The 9,761-nt window shown below is 55.9% G+C and overlaps 1 protein-coding gene across 3 annotated transcripts; it reads right to left on the reverse strand.

Annotated features, from left to right (window-relative positions):
• Positions 1-3,966: 3,966 nt before the first annotated feature.
• LOC119091719 (microsomal glutathione S-transferase 1) lies at positions 3,967-8,165 on the reverse strand. Of its 3 annotated transcripts, none has more exons than XM_037214573.1 (4): positions 8,078-8,165; positions 6,561-6,753; positions 5,880-6,110; positions 3,967-4,427 (listed from the first exon to the last, which is right to left on the reverse strand). In XM_037214573.1, the coding sequence occupies exons 2-4, from the start codon at positions 6,687-6,689 to the stop codon at positions 4,341-4,343; spliced, it is 447 nt and encodes a 148-aa protein (XP_037070468.1). In that variant the 5' UTR covers positions 6,690-6,753; positions 8,078-8,165; the 3' UTR covers positions 3,967-4,340. The 3 variants fall into 3 exon arrangements, with proteins under 3 accessions (XP_037070468.1, XP_037070460.1, XP_037070478.1); XM_037214565.1 differs by having other exon boundaries at positions 8,048-8,144; XM_037214583.1 differs by lacking the exon at positions 8,078-8,165 and adding an exon at positions 7,670-7,692.
• Positions 8,166-9,761: the final 1,596 nt, after the last annotated feature.

Consider the following 9,761-nt stretch of genomic DNA (forward strand, 5'->3'; position numbering starts at 1 on the left):
CGGCACACTCAGAAAGCTCGTGGCTGGACTCTCCCAGCAAAGGCGACAACTTTGCTGTCGCCAAAGTTCCGGCGTGTCATAGACCGCCGTTAGAAGCACGCAGCCGACGCCGGATTCTCGCCGCGGAAAGGCCTGTGAGACCCTCCGGAGATGTGTGCCGTTTGAACGGGCGTCAGCACACCGCAACACACGATCCCCCTGGCGTTTTGTTGTCCCGTGTTGAGTCGTTGATAGCGCAGGTGATCACTCGGCATCGCTGTGTTTGTGGTCGGATGTAACTCGTGAGTACAGCTCGACTGAGTGTTGTTTAACTCGTGACTACAACTCGACTGAGTGTTGCTTAACTCGTCTGGGTGGGCCCCGATCATGCCGTAGTCCGTGCTCAGCGCTTTGTCTTGAGTGCCGTTGCTGCTTTGCCCCTCTTCCGCGTGCGCGGTATAAGAATACGGATGCTCGTTTCGTTTGGCTCGCCACTGTCCGCGGAGAGATCCCTCGCCTCTCACCCCGTGCTGGGTCGTCTAGCTCTATGATATATACAGCTCGCTCTTCTGCAATCGAAGTCGCTCCAGCGACTGCACCGGCACCTGCGCCGCGTGCCTGGCGACCGCTGGTGCCCGCCCGTTCTCTGGCTTTCTCGTCTGACTTCTGAACGTTCTGCCAGTGACCTCTGAACGTCCCGCGAGCGACCTGTGAACGTCCTGCGAGTGACCTCCCAATGTTCTGACCTTTGAACGCACCGCATCGCCACAACAAGCACGGGTCCGGAGCCCTTCCGATTTTCACCCGATAATAAACACGATGTAGAACTGTAGCGTTGCTGGTTTGTGACTGCCCGCGAGCGACGGGGCGCTCGTGGTTTGTCCGTGACCGCGGACCGCGGCTGCGCAGAGATAGGAGCGCCCCGTGTCTGTGGTCGGCGTCCCGTGTGTCTGCGGTCGCGTCGGAGACACTGACCGGTTCACTGGCGACCGGCCGATGTGTCTACGGTCGCGTCGGAGACACTGACAGGTTCACTGGCGACCGGCCGATGTGTCTACGGTCGCGTCGGAGGCATCAGAGGTCGGAGCACCGGTTCACTGGTGCTCAGATGGCAACTATGATTGCGAAAGTGCCACCGCAATATCGCCACATCACCACATCACCGCACCACCACACATCGCCACACATCACCATGGTGACACCACGTGAGCATTGCTAACCTGACTGCCCCGAGGCCTTCACGGGCTCGGAATAAAAATTTCCGGCGGGCCTTCAAAAATCTTGACTAGAAACGTTCCCAGAACAATCCAAACGCTCGCGTTCGTCGTGCAACAGGACATCGGTTCTCGTCTGCTTGTTTTTTTAGGACTTAAATGTTGCATCAGCAGACATGATTTTCGTCATAATCGCCGAGGTCCGAGCCGGACGAAAAGGTGATTAACTTTTTATAATATTCATTCTTTAGTTCACGGGAATTTTTTGGGGGGGATCGCGATAAGATGGGCTTTTGTCAACCTTTTGTTACCACTTGACAAGGCTCTGGCTACGCCCCCGCCTACACACAAAAGCAGATCAAGTCGTATACGTTGCATGATGGGCAATGAAGTGTCCGTTGGGTCAATTCATTCCTAGGGCATACAGCTCCCCGGAGGCTATTTTGCTGCGGTGATGTGGTGTGAGGTAAGATAGTTCGGAAAAAGATACTGTTGCAGATGCCCAACACGTATTTCATGCACCATGCAGTAGTAACGTTGGTACAAAAGCAGTTGCAACAAACGTTGCAGTTGCAATTGCAGCAACTGGCACAGTATGCAACAAAGCAGCCATACGATCAGTTCGCAGTCATTCATGAGGGGGACATCCGGGCCAGGGCAGTGACCACCGACGGCGGACAGGAGCAGTGCCTAGATAAGGAATATATGACAGATGGGCGCTATCATGTGGCTTGATTCTTCAAAGAGAATCTCCAGTTTGATGGCTTTCGTCACATTGTTTCTAGCAATTTCAAGCTCCCGAATTTGTTTCCGCCTAAAATGCCACAAGTCTGGTCTCTTGAAAAGCAGCCGGGAAAATGGTGAGGCATGAAAGATCTGTCGCACTGTGAGCCGCTTTCAAAATCCTCACCAGCCTATATCCAGACCGTATTTGGGCATCTACACTGTGGAGACAGATGCTTCCTTAATTACTCAAAATGCCTACCCGCTCGTGGAATTTCGCCTCCCCAGGAAAGACAATGTTAAAATGGACGAATAATCTAGGGAAGCTGGGTAGCCTTATTTGCCAAATGACAGATGGGTCGAATAGGCAAGATTGTGCACCAGTGATAAACCGCTCTAGATGCATATCTAGCATAGCAGCCATGACGTTTGAATAAAGGGCGATAACAACCTCCATCCCTCCCCCCGCCGGTCATCGGGCTCGCTTTCCAGAAAAAGTTGCTGAAGTACACCCTGAGCTTGGTCCCCCACTTTTTGAAACGTTCCTACGCCTATGCAGGCGTGTTCTGCTGGCAGCTAATAGCCCTATACCTGTGCTATCTAACGCACACAGCTGGAATATTCCATTGCGTTTAAGTTGCTTCCCGAGCCGACGTATTATATCCATCACTATTCATGCAGGTCTGCCACAGTCAGCTCTGCGCTGACGAGGCGTGATTTGGTCCACACAGCTCATGTCGGCCGATGGTAGATTCGAATTTTCGGCTGATAGTTCTTCGACAGTCTAGGCTGCACCTTTTGTGCAAAACTAAGCGTATCGACATCGGGCGCCCCCCTGAGGGTGCCACCGGGTGTCGCCTGACAGCTGCGCAGCGGGTGCTGCCAGGTGTTCCCTGACAGCTGTACAGCGGGTGCCGCAGGGCGTCTCCTGACAGCTGTGCCGTTGGTGCCGCCGGGCGTCCCCTGACAGCTGTGCGGTGGGTGCCGCAGGGCGTATCCTGACAGCTGTGCGGTGGGTGCAGCCGGGTGTCCCCCGACAGCTGCGCAGCGGGTGCCGCAGGGCGTCTCCTGGCAGCTGTGCGGTGGATGCAGCCGGGTGTCCCCTGACAGCTGTGCAGCGGGTGCCGCCGGGCGTCTCTTGACAGCTGTGCAGCGGACGCCGCAGGGCGTCTCCTGGCAGCTGTGCGGTGGGTGCAGCTCCCATGAAAGTATTCCCGGAGAAACCATCGGAAATCAGCTCGACCTGAGCGCATGTTTAAGCAGCTGTCGGACTGTAGCGGTGAGCGAACAACACAGCTCTTCTCAGGGCCCCTGCCTGTCCCGCCAATACAGGACGAGGTAAGACCTGCTGTCCTAAAGATGTTCAGCAGCCTGGTTCACTCACCACATCGCTTGCACCAAGCTCTTCTGAGGGCTCTAGCCGTGCTGGTCTTCCGCCCGGCTGAGCTTGCCGGTAATTTTGCTGGATCCGCGTTTTTGCGGTGCAAGCAAGATTGGGGTGGCTAGTCAACTCGGCCTGCGAAGGATGAACAGCTGCCTCCTTTCTCCAGTGTGGTGTCATTGAGCCACTCAGAAAGCTCCTGACGAGAAACGATCCGGAGGCCAGAACACTAGTTGCACGTTTTACGTATGGATAGCTGAGGTGACCACGCACCCTCAATGTATTTGATTTGCATGCAACATACAATGGATGTTCTTCCATTGTATGTTGTCCGACGGGACGTTAAATCAATGGTGGTGAATATCACATTAAAATTTTCTGCCGCTAGTTCACAGTTGTTTTCATGGAGTAAGAGCTTCCGCAAATAAGCTCATGAGAGCGACAATTAATCAACAATTTCCACAAGCTGTAGCAGATATAACCAACGGACGGCAGCAGCAGTCACTGCGGTTAATCTGCATCAACACAGATAATTTAGAATTGTGCCCCTACGAGAGAGAATGAGGTGTACGCTAGGTTACGGTGCTTGGATGCCCGGCATGCCGTGTTTCGTATAAAACAAGCTTCCACTTTGATCAGCAGCGGGACCACCTGTTAAAGAAAACCAGCTAACCCAGAACATGTATTACATGCGGGGTGCTCAAGTCGGCCGCTCTCAGGGGGCAACGAGTCAAGTCCGTTTAACGCGGACCTCATGCATGACGAAACTAGTCATTGTTTAGCACAGAGTACCACCACATCCACGTCGTTCGCACGCTGAAGAACAGCAATCCCGCAGGAAACACCTGTCATACATTTCTGCGGTCGCACTGCTGCCCATGCCGTCCTGCAGTACACAGGACACCCTCGTCGAAGGATCTACCCAGCCGCGCAGAGATCGAATGAACCGCGATCAGGGCAGAGGTCACGACCTGTGCGGCCGCTGGTGAGGGGAGAGGGAGGGGGAGGGGAGGGGGAGGGGCGCAGGTGACGCCGCCAAGGCCTCAGCAGGCGTACATGATGGTGCTGCCCGCCATGAATAGAGTAGCAGCCACCCCGACTATGAACGCCAGCCCTCGGACACCAGGCACCTGGAACAGGACAGAGCCGCGCTCGTGACACGCTACATGATACTGACCTTGAGAGATGATTTATGGGAATCAAGACCAATAAGAGAACACCTGATTTTCTGAAGCCATTGGTATGTGTGTGACGTTGTAGTGGTTTTGCCTATTTTTGTTTACTCCAGTCAAATAGAGCAGGCTGAGCCAAACAGTGGAAGCTAAGACGATTTCAAAAAGAGGCAAAGCCCGCACATGTATGCACCAAATGATAATGACTGGCCATGCCTAGAGCGACCGGATCAGATGCACACTGGCTGACCAATATCAGATATTGGTAATGATAAGGACTGGTCATGCCTAGAGCGACCGGATCAGATGCACACTGGCTGACCAATATCAGATATTGGTAATGATAAGGACTGGTCATGCCTAGAGCGACCGGATCAGATGCACACTGGCTGACCAATATCAGATATTGGTAATGATAATGGCTGGTCATGTCTAGAGCGACCGGATCAGATGCACACTGGCTGACCAATATCAGATATTGGTGATGATCATGACTGGTCATGCCTAGAGTGACCGCATCAGATGCACACTGGCTGACCAATATCAGATATTGGTAATGATAATGGCTGGTCATGCCTAGAGCGACCGGATCAGATGCACACTGGCTGACCAATATCAGATATTGGTAATGATAATGGCTGGTCATGTCTAGAGCGACCGGATCAGATGCACACTGGCTGACCAATATCAGATATTGGTGATGATCATGACTGGTCATGTCTAGAGCGACCGGATCAGATGCACACTGGCTGACCAATACCAGATATTGGTGATGATCATGACTGGTCATGCCTAGAGTGACCGGATCAGATGCACACTGGCTGACCAATGTCAGATATTGGCAAAGCTGCGGCGGATGTTGACATTCCGTTGGCATCGGGGATATGGCGCCAGGCGTTAGAATTCGGCTCCCAGCAACTTTACAGCCCCAGATCCGTCAACTCTACAGCCCCAGATCCATCAAGTTACAGCCCCAGACCGTCAACTTACAGCCCCAGATCCGTCAACTTTACTGTCCCGGAGCCGTCAGCTTTACGTTCCCAGATCTGCCGACTTTACAATCCAATATCCGTCAGCTTCACAGACCCAAACCTGTCAACTTTACAGCCCCAAGTCCGGCACTCTGACAGCCCAGATTCGTCAAGTTTACAGCCCCAGATCTGTCAACTTAACAGCCTCAGATAACAACGGTAAAGATCTGGGCTATCAGTTTCCAGGGTCCACGCTGCAAGGTTAAATCTTCTTCAAAGTGCAAACACCCGGGCATTTCTCCTCATCGGCCAACACCGACAAAGCAATCGCCCTATCAGTCCCTTCATTCACCACACCGTACCAGGATCATCATCATCAGTTGGCAGCGTTACGCGCCACACTAACTGCGCCCTGGAGGCGCCGCCCCATCATCCGTACCTCATTCAGGTAGAGCACGGTATGGGCGATCCGGGCGATGGCGAACGTGCGGATGACGTTGGTGGCCACCCAGACGGCCGGCCCGGTGGCCAGGTAGATCGGGCACAGGACCAGGAACGGCAGGATGTTCTCCAGGTCGTTGAGGTGGGCGCGGCGCACGCGCTCCACGTCCGGGTCGTCGAAGATCACCTTGCCGTCCCGCTTCTTGGCATCCTCCGCGTTGGCAAAAACCTGCAAAACGACACCAGACCGTCTCAAGGAAGCGGCATGGAGCAGCTGCAGCGATAGAAAGAGACGTGACCCGAGGACCGTAATTTAGGACTGGCCAGAGTTTCGGAGGCGTAGCTGCCTCATCGATAACGCCAAGCATCCAAAGGACGTCAATGGTACATGCGTGTGTAAAAACGATGTGCCCGACATGTGTGACGCAAGACGTCAATAAGACATGCTGCGATGACCATTGCAGTCGGCTGGCGTAACACCGTTTACGGAAAACACGACACCAAAAGTCAGAGCACAATGAGTTGTGCTTTTCATCGTCACCTGGCCATGCTTCACAGGCGAGCATCAACATCAACCAGTCAACATCAACCAATCAGCATCAACCAATGAGATCTTCCGCGATCGAGATCGCGGAGGCCGCGCCGGCCGGGTTCGGCCCCCAGCGTCCATACGACTCACGTTCTTGCGCATGCGCTGTCGTCCGGTGAGGAAGGCCATCGTCATCATCTTGACGACGAGCAGCGCCGACCAGAACAGGTACACCCGGAACACGGGACTCTCCGGGCTAAGATCCGCGAACCCCGCCATGGTGGTCGTCTCCGTCCACCGTCAGCCTGTTCTGTCGAGTCCCGGGATTCTCCGCCGGCTTCACCTGTCAAGCGGTTGAGAACGCTCATTGTTCACGTGTCACGTGACACGGCTGCCGCGGCCACGCGTCGGCGTCGCGATGCTGAGTGACTCGGTGTCAGAGCCCTGGTGAGCGCCTGGCAGCCGAGGCTGCTTGCCTTTTGGCGTGAGAGACCGACTGCAGCAGCGCATGGACGACACAGAGTCTCTTAAGGAAAGAAGGAAGGTCACATAGGTAAAATAGAGAGCTATAGACCAATGGTCCTTGAGAACGGGGAAACCGCGATCATAAGATTGATGACACAGTGATGACACATAGACAGACACGATGACACCGAAGTGTGCAGGCGACAAAGGCGCGATCACTCCGTCGATCAGAGGAATGCTCATGGGATAGCGTCTTCAACAGCATGCTTACGCTCCGAATTCCTCACAGACAGCATGTTCGTGAGAGCCTTGCAAACGCCACAGTCGTGATGTTGACGATAATTGGTGGAAGCGGGGCATCTACGCAACGATCTGATAGCTTACCACGCTTAAAGGTAGAGTTGGGGACGATTGTAAATATGAAGGTGACTAATCCGCTGTTCAGCGCGCGCGCGCGCACACGCACACACACACACACACACACACACACACACACACACACACACACACACACACACACACACACACACACACACACACACACACACACACACACACACACACACACACACACACACACACACACACACACACACACACACACACACACATACACACACACACACACACACACACACACACACACACACACACACACACACACACACACACACACACACACACACACACACACACACACACACACACACACACACACACACACACACACACACACACACACACACACAGTCTTCGTCACTTGATCATGCAATGTCTTGACTCCCGAGCCTTACCTCTCAGCTTAGGTGATCTTAACAGAAACCTACGGTATAAAAAATGGCTAAACACACTTAATGATGACTTGGTTACGTCACGTGCTGTGTCAAAAATATGTACCCAATCGAGATAACAGAATGCAACAAGTGTAGTCACAAACGCCCTCTGGTCCTCCTTACACTTGTCACCATCTATACAGCTACTTCTGCTTTGAAGTCTGTTAGTGAGCCAGCCTTAGTTGGCAGTTCATTCTCTGAAAAAACTTATGCGCGTGCAAAACCACGAGACTTTTGCTCGAAGGGACCCGCCTAGGAATGAGCCCACCCCAACTGCGGCATCACCGTGCGGCTATCCGTCACATAAGGAAAGAGAAGGATTTAACCCACATGGCTTACCTCCCTTAACACCTGTCGTCTCTGGCTGACCTCTCCTGACGCTGGTGTCCCGAACAAGCCCCTCAGCAGCGGTGCAGTCCCTCTGGCCGCAGCTCCTACCCACTGCACGACTGGTTTGCTAGTCACCACTCCATGCTAGATAAGCGAGGCTTTTCAAACATGTTAAGGTACGCGGAGTTCTGCCATTGGCCCGCTGCAGAGGCGGTCTCAGCGAGCCTCTTCCGGGGGTGTGGACGCCGTCCGTACCAACTCAGCGCGCCGTGCCCCGCCCCTCCCGCGTCAGCCTGCGCCCACAGCGACACGCCACGGGTCAAAGTTCGGTCCTCGGGCGGCGGCGGAGGACCAGCGCCCGCGGCGGCGGAGGAGCGGCGGCCGCGGCGGCGGAGGAGCGGCGGCCGCGGCGGCGGAGGACCAGCGCCCGCGGCGGCGGAGGAGCGGCGGCCGCGGCGGCGGAGGAGCGGCGGCCGCGGCGGCGGAGGACCAGCGCCCGCGGCGGCGGAGGAGCGGCGGCCGCGGCGGCGGAGGACCAGCGCCCGCGGCGGCGGAGGAGCGGCGGCCGCGGCGGCGGAGGACCAGCGCCCGCGGCGGCGGAGGAGCGGCGGCCGCGGCGGCGGAGGACCAGCGCCCGCGGCGGCGAAGGACCAGCGCCCGCGGCGGCGGAAGGAGCGGCGGCCCGCGGCGGCGGAGGACCAGCGCCCGCGGCGGCGTAGGACCAGCGCCCGCGGCGGCGGAGGACCAGCGCCCGCGGCGGCGGAGGACCGGCGGCCGCGGCGATGCCCGTCAGCGGCGCCCGTCCGTAGCCGGCCGGCCGTGCCTGGCTGCTCACGCCTGCGCCCGGAATGTTGCCGAGCCCGGCCGTGCTGCGTCACGGTGACTTGTGGTATTAAGCGGAGGAATGCTGCCCTGCCCGCGGGCGCAAGACGTAGCCGGCTGACGCAAACTGACGTGGCGCTCACGCACGCGCTGGGGGTGCGGCAAGTCATGATGACCATAGTTCGTAATGTACACATTGCATAATGTCCACAGTGCATAATGTCGATAGTTGGTGATACCTACAGTTCGTAATGCCCACAGTTCATAATGCTCATGGCTTATCACGTTAACAACTCAGCATGCCCGCGGCTCAAAATGTCTGCAGTTCACAGTGTCTTTAGGTCATAATGCCTACAATTCGCAATGTCTTCAGTTCATGATGCCTACACCGCGGATCGGGGATCATGATCAGGACCATCGGACTAAGCGAGGGAATATGAGAGATAAGAACGAAATGTTCCAAAAGGACTCAGTGGAGTGGCCCAGCGTCAGTCAGGGCTCCCCAATGCCGAACATGGGCTCCCTGCCCCGTTTCAGCCAGGGGTCCAACAAGCCAAACTGCGGGCCCGTGCCAACCACTGGACCCTCTGCGCCGGTAAGGAATGAGGGCATTGGTGATGAGGGATGGGATGGGATAAGGGATGAGGGAGGAGAGAAGGGGGGAGAGAGGGGAGAGAGGGGAGAGGGAGGAGGAATGAGGACGATGATGATGTAAGGGATAAGAGGGGAGAGGGAGGAGGAATGAGGACGATGATGATGTAAGGGATAAGAGATGAGGGCTCGTCAGCAAGGGCCTTGGAGCGGTCCGGCGTCGACTGTTCAGGTCGGGAGACACCGGTGACGCCATAGTGACAGCCGGTAGGAACCCCACATTGGTACGGAGAGGCCTTTCAGCCCCTGA

The sequence above is a fragment of the Pollicipes pollicipes genome, unplaced genomic scaffold (genome assembly GCF_011947565.3).
Source record: "Pollicipes pollicipes isolate AB1234 unplaced genomic scaffold, Ppol_2.1 Scaffold_1600;HRSCAF=1878_pilon_pilon_pilon, whole genome shotgun sequence".
NCBI classification, from domain to species: Eukaryota; Metazoa; Arthropoda; class Thecostraca; order Pollicipedomorpha; family Pollicipedidae; genus Pollicipes; species Pollicipes pollicipes.

Excerpts from the sequence above, each read along its gene's own strand:
- LOC119091719 (XM_037214573.1), bottom strand. The coding sequence starts at position 6,689 with ATGGCGGGGTTCGCGGATCTTAGCCCGGAGAGTCCCGTGTTCCGGGTG. Across the intron at positions 6,111-6,560 it reads GACAGCGCATGCGCAAGAAC|GTTTTTGCCAACGCGGAGGA; the intron begins GTGAGTCGTATG and ends GTCGTTTTGCAG. Across the intron at positions 4,428-5,879 it reads CCGTGCTCTACCTGAATGAG|GTGCCTGGTGTCCGAGGGCT; the intron begins GTACGGATGATG and ends GTCCTGTTCCAG.